At 40.8% G+C, this 17,463-nt stretch overlaps 1 protein-coding gene across 3 annotated transcripts in view; it reads left to right on the top strand.

Annotated features, from left to right (window-relative positions):
- sptbn2 (spectrin, beta, non-erythrocytic 2) overlaps positions 1-17,463 on the top strand; it is a 48,343-nt gene that overhangs the window by 24,007 nt on the left and 6,873 nt on the right. For all 3 annotated transcript variants that reach the window (XM_029518569.1, XM_029518570.1, XM_029518571.1), the window contains 32 exons: positions 4,051-4,202; positions 4,458-4,631; positions 4,998-5,089; positions 5,248-5,328; positions 6,259-6,374; positions 6,730-6,842; positions 6,955-7,142; positions 7,259-7,376; positions 7,554-7,712; positions 7,836-8,138; positions 8,788-8,941; positions 9,050-9,444; positions 9,567-9,830; positions 9,927-10,138; positions 10,409-10,546; positions 10,662-10,881; positions 11,034-11,570; positions 12,013-12,215; positions 12,341-12,431; positions 12,651-12,797; positions 13,114-13,377; positions 13,696-13,920; positions 14,158-14,247; positions 14,469-14,747; positions 14,835-14,965; positions 15,068-15,272; positions 15,382-15,756; positions 15,850-16,094; positions 16,179-16,317; positions 16,448-16,532; positions 16,906-17,102; positions 17,268-17,395. In XM_029518569.1, the coding sequence (XP_029374429.1) occupies positions 4,051-4,202; positions 4,458-4,631; positions 4,998-5,089; positions 5,248-5,328; positions 6,259-6,374; positions 6,730-6,842; positions 6,955-7,142; positions 7,259-7,376; positions 7,554-7,712; positions 7,836-8,138; positions 8,788-8,941; positions 9,050-9,444; positions 9,567-9,830; positions 9,927-10,138; positions 10,409-10,546; positions 10,662-10,881; positions 11,034-11,570; positions 12,013-12,215; positions 12,341-12,431; positions 12,651-12,797; positions 13,114-13,377; positions 13,696-13,920; positions 14,158-14,247; positions 14,469-14,747; positions 14,835-14,965; positions 15,068-15,272; positions 15,382-15,756; positions 15,850-16,094; positions 16,179-16,317; positions 16,448-16,532; positions 16,906-17,102; positions 17,268-17,395 (6,220 nt within the window). The remainder of the gene's footprint in view (positions 1-4,050; positions 4,203-4,457; positions 4,632-4,997; positions 5,090-5,247; positions 5,329-6,258; positions 6,375-6,729; positions 6,843-6,954; positions 7,143-7,258; positions 7,377-7,553; positions 7,713-7,835; positions 8,139-8,787; positions 8,942-9,049; positions 9,445-9,566; positions 9,831-9,926; positions 10,139-10,408; positions 10,547-10,661; positions 10,882-11,033; positions 11,571-12,012; positions 12,216-12,340; positions 12,432-12,650; positions 12,798-13,113; positions 13,378-13,695; positions 13,921-14,157; positions 14,248-14,468; positions 14,748-14,834; positions 14,966-15,067; positions 15,273-15,381; positions 15,757-15,849; positions 16,095-16,178; positions 16,318-16,447; positions 16,533-16,905; positions 17,103-17,267; positions 17,396-17,463) is intronic.

The following is a 17,463-nucleotide window of genomic DNA, read 5'->3' on the forward strand; positions in this document are numbered from 1 at the left end:
ATGCCCAAATATGCTTTTTAACCATTAAATGATGCTTCTAACCACTAGTTCTGATCTACCATTAGTAAACAATGCAGAAAAACAGGATACAGAAAATGTGAATCTCAAGAAGGAGAGCTGGAGCTCCAGGATAGTCATGGAAGTTTTAAGTGTTAATTTCTGGGAAACTTAAATGAGAATTCATTTTAGTTTTAGTCTCAAGAGGCTTTTAATGAACATCCCATAAAGTTGAAATGTGGGGCAGTCAGTTTTAACACTGTGTTTTGTGCAAGGCATAGACATTCATGCAATATTTAGATATGTTGGATCAGAGGCTTATGTTGGTTTATTTGACAATTGACATCCTGCAGCTACTGGCTTGTAGCATGGAAATTATATGTGCTTGGAGGTTGGTATCGAATGTCATTTTAGAAGGAAAATTGTGTAAAATGTAGTCAAATGAATAATTAGAAGGCTTGTTTTCTCAAACTTGCGTGTTTTCCAAGTTCCAAGTTCTTGTCACATAATGGGTAACTTTATAGCAATGTTGGCAGGTTTGGCAAGTTATTTGTATGACTTCACACTTCAGTTCTTTGTAAAGATGAGACATTGTGCTGGTGTTGTTTCTTTCCTTGTGCATGATGAAGTTTCTTACAAGTCTGGAAAGAGAATAAATCCTTTCCACATAGATCAAAAAACATAGTTAACATATCTTATCTTTCTATGGACTGACCATACAATCCACAAATTTCAGATTGTTAAACTGTTATCAAAAGGTTTCCCTTAACTACTGTAGCAACGGATGACAGGCTTGTGTTTCTGTGCTGCAATCAGCAAAAACCTAAGAAACTGAGGCCAATGTTGGTCTCTCTTCTGTTCTTCTTCAGTAACTTTGTTATTAGTGGTGATCACCATAGGGTAACAGTGTTTCTTCTTTAAAATCTCTTCCCCGCTGCTTCCTCCTCACTGCTGGGTGCTGTCACAACATGACCAAGCTTCAGGAGGAATGCAGGCTCCTCTACTGTACTCCACCTGCCACAGTAATCCACCTCTGCAGGCGCATTGAACAGCTTTAGTTCAGTCAGTATCAGTTCTTGAAAATTGGACTGAGAAGTTAATAAAAGAATACCCCAAACAACCGCCACACTATATTTCAGTACAGAATTAACCAGGTCTACACTAAAGCAAGGTTGTTTGACTGATAGTAGCTGTTGTTTGCCTGATGTCCTTGGGTTGAGGTACACCAGAAAAAAGTTGGGGGGAGAAAAAGAGACTCGCATTAGACAAGAAGGCTGATTGCCAGGTTGGCAGAGAATAGCCTGTTTCTGTCTCAGCTCCAACCTTTCAAATGCGCGTGTAGGCCACTGCTACAGTCAGCCCTTTCACCTGCTTTGAAGAAACACAACTCCTTGAATGAGAAAAGAAAAGAAAAAAAAGGAAACTGCAATTATTTCTATATGTATATGCACAGCTGCTAGCACGCACACATGTGTCCGTGTTTCTCTGCACCTGTATGTGTTTGCCTTAAGAAGTATTTAACTTGTGTGTTAGACAGTTTCCTGTTGAACTGTCTATAATGCATGTATTGTTACTGAGTACCAACTAATCAATAAATAACATTTACACACGCTGAATTGAAATGTCACTTTTTTTGCGTATGAAATACACCATTTTAAATACCACTTCCAATTTGAAAATTTGGATTTTTAAAAAGCTACTATTTTCCCCTAGAATGCATCCCAATAGACTGTCTTGGATATTCAAGCTATGAACAAGTAAATATGACTTACTAGTGTAGTGAAAACAATGCTGCCTTGTCCATGAGTCATTGTGCTGTTGTTAGCTCTGATGCACACCATAGATAGTCAAACAACTTAATTCTAGATGATATGTTATAATTTATCACTCATTCTATTGTTGGCCAGTGCACTTCAACAAACTGTGCAGTCAGGAAAAACAACTACAGCAAGAAATGGTGATCCATTAAGCACTGTGACTTATTTTAAGTATAGCCTTACAACGAGCACTGATGTTTTTTTTGATGGTGTGATAGTTCCTGAGAACTCAAAGCTGTGAGTTGGACACAAAAACATGAAAGTTTAGTCTCAACAGGAAAAAATGTGACTTGACTGATATAGCCTTGTTCAGTAGATGTTCAGAAATTTGTATGACACCATCTTGTGACCATGTCGATGGAACAAATCATCAGTCATGTTTATGTACATAATGCCAATTCACCATTCATTCAACAGTTACATCAAAGCAACAGGTCTAGGTCAAGATCTTTCTAGAATTATTTAAATAGACCCACCAAATCCCTCCATAAGTAAGCAGTTGTCATCAGTGGGAGGAAAAATTTTCTTGAAGAGGCAGAAAACTGAGGCAAAACCATGCTCAGCGAGGGCAGCCAACTGCCTAGACCAATTAGATTGAGTGAGAGAAAGGATGTGGAGAGTGATAGAGAGGGGCGAAAGAGAACGAGAACATGAGGCGAGAAAATAAAAATAAAAAATAAAAATGCAAGAAAAATATACAAATGTCAAGAGAGATTAAAGCCCAGTGCCACTAAATGTACAGTGGTTTTTGTTTGTATCAAATAACATAACAAATTATATGGAAATCAGCTTATTAAAATGATTTTGTGCAAGCATATTTTATTTCAAGGTTCACTTGGAATACAAAAAGCAAAATCCATTTTAACACTTAACTGGCAAGCATGAAAATGTGAGCAGCTTCGACAAGGACAAAATTGTGATGAGATGATGGGTCAGAGCATCTCCAGCAGCTCATTGGGATGCTCCTTGTCTGTAGTGGTCAGCACCTAGAGTGGAAGGAAACACGGGACAGGGCTGATGAGAATGATGATGGGTGAGAATGTGTGCAGCTCCTACTTGTGACTTGTGATGCTTAGGACTGCTGGGAAATTTGTCATTTAATATGGATGTTACCTGAACGCAATGCATATAAACCCTGTTGCAGACCAAATCCAACCCTTCATGGAAAGACTGTTCTCTAATGGCAGTGGACTCCGTCAGCAGGATAATACTGCCTGCAAAATTGCTAGAACGTTTCAGGAATGGGTTGAGGAGCCATTCACCAGTTCAAGGTGTTGATTCTCAATCTAAACAAGTCTGCTCCATGGAGGCATCACCTTGCAACATACAGGACTTAAAGGATCTGCTCGCTTCATGTTGCTTTGACCAGGGTCAGGGGTAGGAAGACCTAAGCAACATTAGGCAGATGGTCATAATGTCATGGCTGATAGATGTGTGTGTTAAGGCTTTTTTTTTTTTTTTTTAAATAATCAAGCTTTATTACTAAATATGGTTTGGTTCACTTGCTTTTTAAATAGCCACACAATTTGTAATTTTAGAGGTTGTTATAGTTAAAGATCCATTTCTTCTCACCACCATTAAATTTTATTCCATGCTCCAGTAAGTCAGCTTTGTTTTCATCAGAGCTTTCAACAGAGCTGCTCCTCAGATCTATTTTCTGTGAGCTTCAGGGTTATTCTGTGTGTGCTTGCTTTAGGTGCAGTGCATTAAGTACAATGTTAGAAAAGTGTTTTCAAAACGCAGGGAGACCTTGTGTCCTAGAAATTAGGTCACCTTGTTAGGTGGCGAAGCAGGATTAGCTTCTTACTTCCCTGGTCCATATGTCTGAGCTGCTGTTACAGCTTAATTTATTGTGATTCTTTTTTTAGCCTTGCTCTAAGAAAGTAACAACAAAAACACTCATTAATTGTCATGTTCATGCACAATTTTGAAAAGTCACTCATCTCTTCTACTCTCACTATTAGAGTAATTAGCAATGCACGCTTGATCAGAGCCATCAGCATACTTGGATGTAGGTCTGAAATCTCTCACTAAACTGTCAATGCATTGTTCCTGGAGAGATATTGGTGCAGGTTATGAACTGCTCGGCACAAGGGCTGAAGTCTGTATGATTTTCTGTTACTTCCAAGTGGGATCTAGGTTGTACAGTAGACTACACTGGTGTCTGTTCAGATTTGATTTCTGCGATGTTGGTGCAATGTAACTTGTAATATGTCTTCTTTTTTTCCCTTTGCAGATGAGCGTGAAGCAGTACAGAAAAAGACCTTTACCAAATGGGTGAACTCTCACTTAGGTCGAGTGACCTGTCGCATTGGTGACTTATACACCGACCTGCGCGATGGCCGCATGCTAATCCGCCTTCTGGAAGTGCTCTCAGGAGAACAGCTGGTCAGTATCACACAGAAACTACCCTTCACTGCCCCCATATTGACCCAGCCCTCACCATTGCATTCATCCCACACCACAAGTCAGGAAAAAGAAACAATCATTTCATTCTGACTTAATTTCAGCTCTCTCTGAATGCAGTTTATTTTTCTTCCTGCTTTGACTTGTTTTTCTCTTTTTATGTTCCCTGTATATTGTGAAAACTTTGTGCAACAGTGTCAATGTATGTCTTTTTTTTCTGTTTCCCTTTAACCACAGCCAAAGCCCACAAAGGGCCGTATGCGTATCCACTGCTTGGAGAATGTTGATAAGGCCCTGCAGTTTCTCAAGGAGCAGAAAGTCCATTTAGAGAACATGGGTTCACATGACATTGTGGATGGAAACCACCGTCTCACCCTGGGACTCATCTGGACCATCATTCTTCGCTTCCAGGTAACATATACAAGTTGTATGAGAGTCTGTTCATTTCCCTCAAAGTCCATATGCCTCATTTTGTAAGCTCTCTCAAAAAACAATTTTGCAATGACGCATCAGGTCTCTACTTGTCGCCCAGTCCTTCGGGCAGACTCACAAAGTGATTATGGTGTTTAATGTTGCTGACAGTTGTAAGGAAATTCTTCATGATTTTATTTTAGTCATCTTGTCTTTACCTGAGATTTTTTTTTTCCAACCATTCAATACTAATGTATGTAATACCATTCAATTAGTATTACATACAGATACATATGAGTTTTATTCTGATAAAACAGTAACTGCCTAAAAGTTTCTGTCTTAACTGAATTAATCCTCTGCTGACAGATCCAGGACATCAGTGTAGAGACAGAAGACAACAAGGAGAAAAAATCTGCTAAAGATGCTCTGCTGCTTTGGTGCCAAATGAAAACTGCTGGGTAAGAAAAGAGGAAGAGGAGAGATTCAAAGAGGGAGCTTAATCACACACTATAAATACTATTAATATGTTTAAAAAATGTTTGACTGCACTTAAGGGGTTACTGATGATTTTCTATGCTGAGTTAATGTTTAATGGTTTCTGATCTAACCTTTGCAGATACCCCAATGTCAATATTCACAACTTCACTACCAGCTGGCGAGATGGTCTGGCATTCAATGCCATCGTGCACAAACACAGGTTGGTTGTGATGTCCTGTGCTGAATTGTGCTTGTGCTTGGATATGAAATCATTTTAACACAGCTCCAAATGTAAAATTAGATTTCCATCCTGCAAAACGAACTATCCAGTATCTTCACATCATTTTTTTTTATCTTTCTTTACTGAATGAGGGGCACCTGTTAGACAACCATCATACTTCTCTGGGATGCTTTTTATACCCTTTGCTATTTCCATCTGCTCCTACTCCCATCCTTCAGTCTGTGGTATAGCAAAAAGGATGTGAATAAAACAGGGACTAAGATGACCTAGATCACAGAAATAATAACCTACTTATTTTCTATGAAGTCCTATGGTTCTTAACTCACTTGCACACCCTGCTGGTAAAAGTACCATGAATGGCATGTGTTAAAATGAATCAGTGAACTGAAACCAAAGGTAACCCATCTTCTTAAATGAAATAGACAGAGAGCATTGATCATTACGGTAAATAGTAAAGGCAAAGAATGCCAAGTTGCTTTACAGGAGGAACTGAACCATGAGATATTGATGTAAACCAGTATTCTGACATTTTCATTATTTAAATGGGCACGCCTTTATTCAAACTAAGCACACATTACAGTGCGATATGCAAAGAGTTTTCCCCCTTATCTACAATGTAATTTCTTAGTAGTCACAAATGAAGACTATACTGTAGGAATTTCTGTTTATTGGTTATTAAAAAGCCAATTGTATACATAGGTTTCCTTTTATACCCAGGTAATATCAGTATGTAAACATAGTTTTAGCCAAGAATAGGCAACAATTAGCTGGAACCCAATCCACCGATGAATAGTGGATGGAAATATTTTTCTATACCACAACGAGGTAATGTTACATGATAGGTTTGCCCTCTTTTCTCCTCTGCATTCTGCACTTATTAAAACTATAACTCTTACCCGGCCTCTCCAGACCTGATCTGATTGAGTTTGACAACCTGAAGAGGTCAAATGCACACTACAATCTCCAGAATGCTTTTAATGTGGCCGAGAAGGAACTGGGACTTACTAAACTGCTGGACCCAGAAGGTGAGTGGGGAAAACCACCATTAAAAACACAAAGCACTCCTTTAAGTCTCACTGATGGCCTGACGCTAAAACCAAGACACAAAGCTAATACCCTAAACAGACTAACGGGTGTTGGACTATTGAGGATTACTGGAATTAATTATAGCTTAAACATCACTACTTCACGTCAGCTACACTGACATCACAAGAACCATGTCCAAAGTTGGTAACAGTCTGGCACAAATTCAATGCCGCATTCAGGCTATTTTGAGAGCTAAACATTGTGTTGATCGTGCATATGCATGCTGAAGGTTATGGTCAGTAAATAAAGGCAGAAGGATTTGGGTACATATGGATCATTCTCTCTCTTTTTCAGATGTCAATGTCGATCAGCCTGATGAAAAGTCCATCATTACCTATGTTGCGACCTACTACCATTACTTTTCCAAAATGAAAGCCCTGGCAGTCGAAGGCAAAAGAATTGGCAAGGTTAGCTCTGTGTGTGCGTGCATGTCTGCGGGCATGGGAGAGTACAACAGTGAGTACATGTGCATTTTTTGCTGCCCAGTTGCCTTGATTCATTGGCTGGTTCTTGTTGCAGGTGCTGGACTATGCTATTGAGGCTGACCAGCTGATAGAGAAGTATGAGACCCTGGCCTCAGAACTGCTGCAGTGGATTGAGCAGACCATTGTTACACTCAATGACAGGCAGCTAGCTAACTCACTGAGTGGTGTACAGAACCAGCTTCAGGCTTTTAACTCTTACCGGACTGTAGAGAAACCCCCCAAGTAAGTAAGAGAAAGTTAGATTAATTTAACCCTGTGAATATGATTGCTAATCTGTGGGATTCTCAGCGGGAAGCTACAGAGTGCATCATAAACCCAGGTGGTCTTCATGTTTACAGATTTACAGAGAAAGGAAACTTGGAGGTTCTCCTCTTTACTATCCAGAGCAAGATGCGAGCAAACAATCAGAAAGTCTACATGCCAAGAGAGGGCAAACTCATCTCTGACATCAATAAGGTAAGGGCTGCTTTGTAAAGAGCAAAAGTACAGTCTTCCCTCTACTAATGTTTCATAATTGTAGTTTTCTTAGACTACAAGACTGTAGCCATTATGGTTTCACAAAATCAACTATGTATGCAGTGTTTCTGTCATAGTTGCTGAATATTACCAGCTTTTTGTTTTTATTGAAATCAGGCATGGGAGCGACTGGAAAAGGCAGAGCATGAACGTGAGTTAGCACTGAGAAACGAGTTGATTCGCCAGGAGAAACTGGAGATGCTAGCTGCTCGTTTTGATCGTAAAGCTGCGATGCGTGAGACATGGCTAAGTGAGAACCAGAGGCTAGTGTCTCAGGTAGGAAGATTAAAATATAAATTATTCAAAAACAGACAAATGTGTGGATACTGTATGCATTTTTAATATCTTACTTAAATACACTGAATAGTTTTACAGTGGCCGAATTTCCTCTGTTACTAGGACAACTTTGGAACAGACTTGGGGGCAGTGGAAGCTGCCACACGTAAACATGAGGCAATTGAGACAGACATTGGGGCATACTGGGAGCGTGTGGCTGCTGTGGAGGCTGTTGCAAAAGAGCTAGAAGCAGAGAGATACCACGATGTACGACGTATACTTGCACGCAGGGACAATGTGCTTCGACTCTGGGAATATCTGAAAGAGCTTCTGGTTGCACGCAGGGAGCGACTGAATGCCCACCGTGACCTGCAGAGATTATTTCAAGAGATGCGTTACATTATGGACTGGATGGCAGACATGAAGGTAAAGACAAAGCCAACCCAGTTATAACTGTTCCAATGTGCATTTTAGGTTTTCTTTACATTAATCCAAGTATAAGTGTTAGATGTAGCTACAGACAGTTAGCAGGAAAAGTACTGTGTATTTTTGTACTTGGTTGTTTAGGGCACATTTCTGTAATTTTTTAAGTTGGAAATAGCTGTAATTACTCTATTAATGATGATCTGATGATTCAGTCACCCATCACAGTGTAATATGGGGACTTGTTTACCATTTATTTTCAGATTTTTTATTTTTATTTTGTTTGTGCACTGCCGTTTCATTAAATGGCCTGCTCTCATGGCTGTATCAGCTCATGGCTGCTCTCATGGCTGTATCATTTGGGTACGGTTCTGGCTCTTCAGGTAGATGGTCTTAAGCTTGTTGAAAACCTGTTGTTAGCCTGTTATTACTTTTTGACCATTTAAAATGTTGTAGTATAGTTGATAGGCTGCACAATATTTCAAGCTCTGTAAAATATCTATACTGTCAAGATTTGTCTACTTGACACACTGAGTTGGCCATAATGTCGTATTCTGGAGTGCGCAATCAAAAGCAGAGTTTTGAGTGCTTTTTTTTTTTTTTTAAGGATGAAATTACTGAGTATTCTACAGCATTGTGTCCTCTCTTTCAGGGTCGCTTGCAATCCCAGGACAGTGGCAAACATTTGCACGATGTGTTAGATCTACTTCAGAAACACACTCTGGTAGAGGCTGACATTTCAGCTCAGGCAGAGCGGATCAAGGGAGTGCAGGGATCAGCAAAGCGTTTCACTTCCCATGAGCAAGGTGAGTCTTCAAACATACTTTTACTCTATTGTCTATACCAACCATTTAGCTTTAGTTTGAATTTGTGTACAATAAGCACTGTGTGTTCCATCCTTTTCTGATTGTCAGCCTATAAACCATGTGAGCCAGGCCTAGTTAGTGAGAAGGTCGACCTGTTGGGTCAGGCCTATGAAGAACTTGGTGATCTTGCTGCAAAACGCAGAGAGCGCCTTGAGGATTCTCGCCGTTTATGGCAATTCCTGTGGGATCTTGGAGAAGAAGCAGCCTGGATCAGAGAACAGGAGCAGATCCTGGCAAGTGGAGACTGTGGGCGTGACCTTACTTCTGCTCTTCACCTGCTCAGTAAACATGAAGCTTTCAGGGATGAGATGGCTGCCCGCTATGGCCCACTAAGTAACAGCATTGCTGCTGGGGAAGCTTTGGTTAAGGAGGGACATTTTGGAGCCAAAGAGGTCACAGAGAGGATTCAAGATATCCGTGCACAGTGGACACATTTAGAGGAGGTATGGTCATCGTGGTTTTTTTAAATGATAAACTCTTACTAACAGTTTAAAGCTATTTTCTCCAAATGCATTGTATTCTGTACCTCTGTCTCTGTGATGTTCTTGTCCACCCTTTTCACCAGACAACGAAACAGAGAGAGCAGAGTCTTAAGGAAGCTGTGGCCCTGCATCAGTTCCAAACGGATGCTAATGACATGGAGGCCTGGATAATGGAGACACTTAGACAGGTATCAAGTCAGGAAGTAGGCCATGATGAGTTCTCCACCCAAACTCTAGCTCGCAAACAGAGAGAGATAGAAGAGGAGATCCAGAGCCACCGTCCCCTCATTGACTCCTTGCATGAGCAAGTCCAAGCACTGCCACAGGCCTATATACAATATCCTCAGGTATGTTTACTTAGATTTCATGCTCCTTCAATGATGAAGTTCCACTTACAGTATTAAATTATGTTGTTTTTTTTTTTTTTTTTTTGCTTACTGTAGGTGGATGGCCGCCTACCCTCTATTGAGAAACGCTACGAAGAACTCGAGTCTCTGTCAGCAGCTCGGCGGCAGGCTTTGGAAGGTGCCCTGGCCCTTTACCGCATGTTCAGTGAAGCTGGTGCTTGCCAGCTCTGGGTGGAAGAAAAGGAACAATGGTTGTATGGCATGGAGATCCCTACCAAACTTGAAGACTTAGAGGTGGTGCAGCAGAGGTCAGTCTGGGAGGAATTGAAGAGATTGGTTAGGATTGCAGATTTTATTTGGCAGAGACACAGTGGTCAAAGGCTTAAAATATAATATATTCAAATTGCAAACATTGACGTTTATGCTTGCAGACATGAACTAATAATTTAGAATCTTTTAAATATACAAAATGCCACAGAATTTATTCACAAGCAGTTTTATACATGATTAAACATATAGTCTGAATTAACATATTCTTTTTAGAACAAGTTAATTAACATTGCTTCTTTACTTTGCAGATTTGAGACTCTTGAACCTGAGATGAACAACCTTGGTACTCGTGTCACTGATGTTAATCAGGTGGCAGAACAGCTGCTGAATTCTGACAACTGCAGCAAAGACCAAATCCATCAGACACGAGACCAACTGAACAACAGGTCAGAACCAACATTCAAGGCCAAATTCTAACCACTACTTGCATTAGAATATAGTTTTAATAAGTGAGTGCTGTTGATGTTTTAAACCTACATATTGCATTTTTCTTATCCCTAGATGGAGAGAATTTGAACAATTAGCTGGGCAAAAGAAACAAGCCCTGGAGTCTGCCCTCAACATCCAGAATTACCACCTGGAGTGTAATGAGATCCAAACTTGGATGAAGGAAAAAACCAAGGTGATTGAATCTACTCAGAGCCTGGGGAATGACCTTGCTGGAGTGATGGCCCTGCAACGCAAACTCACAGGCATGGAGAGGGATCTGGAGGCCATTCAGGTATGAGGAGGTTACATGAAATGAATTATGAGTTAGAGATGAAAGTAGATATCTGAAATGGATTGTGTTGTGTTGTAGAACATTTTGTTTTATGTGCGGAAGAATCTTCTAATCTTCATTTCAACATTGAAATCCTTTTCATGTTTTCTCAGGGAAAATTGGATGACCTGAGAAATGAGGCAGAAAAGCTGGCCAAGGAACATCCAGATCAGGCAGGAGAGATCCAGGGACGTCTAGCAGAGATTCAAGAGGTGTGGGAGGAGTTGAACGCCACCATGAAGCGACGTGAGGAATCACTGGGTGAAGCCAGCAAGCTGCAAGGCTTTCTAAGGGATCTGGATGACTTCCAATCCTGGTTGTCTCGTACTCAGACAGCTGTGGCCTCAGAGGACATTCCCACTTCGCTGCCTGAGGCTGAGAGTTTACTTGCCCAGCATGAAAGTATCAAGAATGAAGTGGATAACTATAAGGAGGACTATGAAAAAATGCGGGCTGTTGGTGAGGAGGTGACTCAAGGTCAGACAGATGCCCAGCACATGTTCTTGGCCCAGAGGCTCCAGGCATTGGATACCGGCTGGCATGAGTTGCGTCGCATGTGGGAGAACCGCCACAGTGTATTGGCCCAAGCGTTTGACTTCCAGACTTTCCTGAGAGATGCAAAGCAGGCAGAGGCTTTCCTGAACAGCCAGGTTAGAAAAAGGGACAAAAGAATTGAAGCCTGTTCCTGTGAGCACATGGATGATAACATTTGGGTTCAATACATTTTTTACCACACCTCACTCTGAAAAGTACTCCTCTTTTTGCTGTTTGCCCCTTGGGGATCCCGAACTCTACTTCTACACTGCTTTCCTAAGATGGGTGTGATGGGTGTGCATTTTGTGATGCATATCATCACAAGTTATAATGATATACTTATATTTAGTTTAAATTACAACTGGGAGGAAAGGTCAACTGGAAGTTGTTCATAGGCCTAGACCTGTAATGGTATATGCCTTTATGCTAGATTTATTGCCATATATTAAGTTTAGTTTGTTTACACTAAGCCATCAGGCTGCAAAAATTCAAGTGAAATCATTGGAATTAGTTAATTGCTTATAAAAAAATGTTTTAACATTCTTTTCTTTTGTGTAGGAGTATGTGCTGTCCCACACAGAGATGCCTACCAGTCTCCAGGGAGCAGAAGAAGCCATTAAGAAGCACGAAGATTTCCTCACCACCACAGAGGCTAGTGAAGAGAAGATAACTGGTGTGGTGGAGGCAGGACGGCGCCTCATTAATGACTCTAACGCAAACTCTGATAAGATTGAAGAAAAAGTTGATTCAATCCAAGAAAGGTTAGAGATACAGTAATGTACAAAAAAAAGAACAACTCAATGTGCAAAATTACAATAATGCAGGTTTTCCTTTTTGATTGAATGTTTAGAGAGTGACTTATTTTGCACTTATTCATTTTCTACAGGCATTGTAAGAATAAAAAGGCTGCAAATGAATTGCTGACAAAGCTTAAGGATAACCGTGAACTCCAGCACTTCCTTCAAGATGGGCAGGAGGTAAAAACATTCTTAAAAAATTTTATGAAATAATAGCATCATGAGGAATTTCAGTTTAATGTTAACTAGTACTGAAGTGGTAGTTTAATTAGTTCTGTAACCAGTTGGTTTAAACATAAGATTTAAAAAACAATCTATGGAATTTGTGTTAATCTCCTTCTGTATAATAACATTATTAATAATAATGCTTATCATATAATGCTATCGTCTTTTCTATAGCTCACATTGTGGATCAATGAAAAGATGCTGACGGCGCAGGATATGTCCTATGATGAGGCTAGAAATCTTCACAGCAAGTGGCAGAAGCATCAAGCCTTCATGGCAGAGCTTGCCTCTAACAAAGACTGGCTAGACAAGATTGACAAGGTGTGACTATACTGAATATTAATAATACAGAAACGTTATATGTAAGATTAATTATCTGTTTGTGTGACTGGTAGTGGGATAATAATGTAATTATAGTAGTGAATTGATTGTTGTACGGGTAAGCCAAGAAATAAGGCTAACTATGCTATTATTTACTATACTAATGTATTACTATATTATTTTTTGTATTGTCTACAAAAATATTTTGCCTGAGTAGAGTGTATATTGTGTACACTGTGTACAGTGAAGACACTACCTGGCACAATTACCAAGTTAATGTAAATAGTAACTTATCCTTGTGTCTTGTCTCTATCAGGAGGGCCAGGCCTTGGTGGCAGAGAAGCCTGAGTTGAAACCCGTTGTCCAGCAAACCCTGGAGGACCTACAGCGTCAGTGGGAGGAGCTGGAGGGCACCACCCGTACAAAAGCCCAGTGTTTGTTTGATGCTAACAGGGCAGAGCTCTTTACACAGAGCTGTTCCGCTCTAGATGTCTGGCTGAAAAACCTTGAGAGTCAGCTGCATAGTGACGATTATGGTAAAGATTTGACCAGTGTCAACATTCTGCTCAAGAAGCACCAGGTAGAGAACCCAAGCAAATCTGTGCCATATTGTCTGCAGGTGTTACTGTTTTATTACTGTTGTGTTTTAATATCATATAATATTATTTCATATAATATTTAATATTTGTAAAGCTTGTCATTGACATAAAACATGATGTGTCAAAGAGATTAAAACATTTAATATACAGTAATCTAGGGATTTAATCTTTAAACAGACAATGTTAAAGATGTTTTACACAAGTTTACACAAGTTGCAGTAGAACTGGCCAATCTGTTTTTTGAAGCCTGCCAAATGTCCTATCTTTTTGATAAACATCCTTGTACTGTTCTTCAATAGATGCTGGAACACCAGATGGAGGTCAGAGAGAAAGAAGTGCAGTCCCTCCAGTCACAGGCTCTGGCGCTGTCACAGGAGGATGCTGGACTAACTGAAGTAGACGGCCAGCAAAGGCGTGTCACTGACAACTTTGCCAACCTTCAAGATCCTCTCAAACTGAGGCGTCAGCGGCTACTTGCCTCCAAAGAAGCACATCAGTTCAACAGAGATCTGGAGGATGAAATCGTGAGTCAGAATTCTTGTCTACCGTAATTATATATTGTATGTATGTATATATATTCCAGATTATAAAACCCTACTTTTTTCACACGCTTTGAACCCTGCAGCTTAAACAACACTATATTCTTCAGATCAGTCATTTTTTTTGCGCTTCATGCACACACACTAATTGCTTAAATTAGAAATATAAGTGTCAAGCCTGTAAAATTTCCTATTTTATCCCCTTTTGCCTTTTTCTGTCAGCTTTGGGTGAAAGAGAGAATGCCGTTGGCAACCTCCACAGACCATGGAAAAGACCTGCCTACTGTTCAGCTTCTAATCAAGAAGAACCAGGTACAGTGATGTCAAAAAAGGTTTTTTTAACCAATGCAATGAAATATTTTTTTAAATCCTAATAATTTATTTCAAATGATATAAGTGCATGGTAATTAAACGGAAGATACATTATCGTATTATTAAATATCTTAAAACTTAGTATATGCCCATGACAAGTGTCAGGGGTTGAGATGGCCAACTCACCAGTCAAAGTTAACATTTCTCTGTTTCGAAATCAGACATTGCAGAAAGAGATCCAGGGCCACCAACCCCGCATAGATGACATCCACCGACGAGGGAAAACTCAGAGCCAAGTAGATGGCGAGAGACAGTCTGTCCAAGAGGAGCGTCTTGTTGAGCTGAGGGGCCTTTGGGACCAGCTGATTGCAGAGACAGACAAACGTCATGCCCGTCTAACGGAGGCGAACCGCGCCCAGCAGTTCTATGCTGATGCAGCTGAGGCAGAGGCGTGGATGGGTGAACAAGAGCTACATATGATGTCAGAAGAGAAAGCCAAGGTAAAGTGAGGAGAAATACATCTTACACCTGCCACGGCTTCATAATGTGCCTTTAAGAAACTTGATCATTTCCTGTTTGTTTCTCAGGATGAGCAAAGTGCACTAGTGATGGTCAAGAAGCACCAAATACTAGAACAAGCTCTCGAAGACTATGCCCAAACCATTCACCAGCTTTCCAACAGCAGCCGCCTCATGGTCACCAGTGAACACCCAGAAAGGTACAGTAGATCCAAATGTTTAAATGGGAACTGATACATACATTTTTATCAAGTAGTACACACATAAGCACTGATCTTTTCTTCTTTCTTTTAATTTAACAGCGAGAGAATCACCTTAAGGCAAGCCCAAGTAGATAAGCTGTATGCCGGATTGAAAGACCTTGCTGAGGAGCGTCGTGGGCGACTTCAGGAGAGACTTCGGCTGACACAGCTAAAGCGGGAGGTGGATGACCTTGAACAGTGGATTGCTGAGAGGGAGGTGGTTGCTGGCTCCCATGAACTAGGACAGGACTATGAACATGTCACAGTGAGTGTTTTTCAATCATTTGCTTTGGCGACACTGAAGCTCACAGAAATTAAATGAATTATGTTGAGCTAATTTACCCAGTTTTTTTTCCCAACTCCTTTTACTATAGATGCTGAGGGACAAGTTCCGGGAGTTTGCTCGTGACACTAGCACCATTGGCCAAGAGCGTGTGGATGGTGTAAATGGACTGGCAGATGACCTGATTGAGTCAGGTCATCCTGAGAACGCCAGCGTGGCTGAGTGGAAGGATGGGTTAAATGAGGCCTGGGCAGATCTGCTGGAGCTGATTGACACACGCACACAAATGTTGGCAGCCTCATATGAGTTGCACCGCTTCCATCAAGATGCCATGGAGGTGCTTGGGCGTGTAAAGGAAAAGAGGGAGGCTCTGCCTTCTGATCTGGGCCGTGATCTTAACACTGTACAACATCTACACAGACAGCACAACACTTTTGAAAGGGACATCCAGGCCCTCAGTGGACAGGTCAGCTATTTGCTAATAAACTGATTTCAGTGAGATTCAATGACAGCCATGTAATGAGATTACTGAATTTCACCCTCCTTCTTGAATTCATAGGTGAACCAGGTGCAAGATGATGCAGCACGTCTGCAGAAAGCTTACGCTGGAGAGAAAGCCGATGACATTCACAGGAGTGAACATGCTGTGACTTCTGCATGGGAATGTCTGCTTGAGGCTGGTCAAGCACGCAGGCTCCTTCTGCTGGACACTGTGGAGAAGTTCCGCTTCTTCAACATGGTACGAGACCTCATGCTCTGGATGGATGGTGTAAACCTGCAGATTGATGCACATGACAGTCCGAGGTGAGTGCCATTTTATGCTTATGGAAATTGCAATAATTTGTCTTATTTATTGAAATCTCACCTCTCTCCTCTGTGATGTTCCAGGGACGTATCATCAGCAGGGCTGGTCATTGCAAATCATCAGGACATCAAGTCAGAGATTGAGACCAGAGCAGACAGCTTTACTGCCTGTATTGAAATGGGAAACTCTCTCATAAACAACAATCACTATGCAGCTGATGAGGTATGACACAATAGATCGCTCCCATTGCAGTTTATTTATGCATATGTACTAGAAATGTTGGTCAGTGGTTATTAGTTGATGTCTGTCTTTTTTATTTGTTTTCTTTTTCCTTGTTATTTTTGATACATAGATTCGGGAAAAGCTGACTCAACTTCAGGAAAAGAGAGAAAAGATCAACAAAAAGTGGCAAGATAAGATGGATCATTTACAAATCGGTGTGTGTTTCACCCTGTTTAGAGTTTGACTTTCAATCTAACAGTGTCATGATGAAAATAAAGGGAATCCATTAATATGGGTGGTTTTCTGAAGGATACAAATTGCAGATAAGTCATGAATAGGAACACCAACTTTTAGGGCCTAGATACACACAGTCATGGGAATGGAATTGTACAGTACCTGTCAAAGTTTTCTTGGGAACCACATTTTTTCCTTTGAGAAGACCTAAGGAGTACAAAGCTACATGGTCTAGACTACATGTAATCCACAAGGTGTGTGTGTGTGTATATATATGTATATATATATATATGATTGTACTGACTAATTCTTTATGTTTTTGCTTTCCTTTTTCTTGTCTTTTCTTTAATTTAGTGCTGGAGGTGTTGCAGTTTGGGCGTGATGCTTACGTGGCAGAGTCTTGGTTGGCAGGACAAGAACCCTTGGTGCGAGCAGCAGAGCTGGGCTCAAATGTGGATGAAGTAGAGAGCCTAATAAAACGCCATGAGGCCTTTGAGAAACTTGCAGCAGCTTGGGAAGAGCGCTTTGTCCTACTAGAGAAACTTACTACAGTAAGTACATGGGCATCTTCACCAACATCAAAATTTATCCGACAATGGATTGTTTTATATTTGTGGGCTACCAGCCCCTAACAATTCATAGTGACAGAACCATCATGTGATTGGGAAACTGTCTTGTTACCTTTAAAATAGCAGTACCGAGTCTCTGTTTTGTAGCTTGAGGAGCAGGAGATCCAGAGGAGGCGAGAGGAAGAGGAGAGGGCGCGACGACCCCCTACACCACCACCAGCTGAGGAAGTGGCACAATCTGAAACAGAAAGTCAAGCACATGATTCTGCAGCCAGGTAAACCAGAGTACAAATGTGCTAGAGCAGAGAGGTATTGCATTAGTATTTTATTTTATTTATTTATT

The sequence above is a fragment of the Echeneis naucrates genome, chromosome 14, assembly GCF_900963305.1.
Source record: "Echeneis naucrates chromosome 14, fEcheNa1.1, whole genome shotgun sequence".
NCBI lineage: Eukaryota > Metazoa > Chordata > Actinopteri > Carangiformes > Echeneidae > Echeneis > Echeneis naucrates.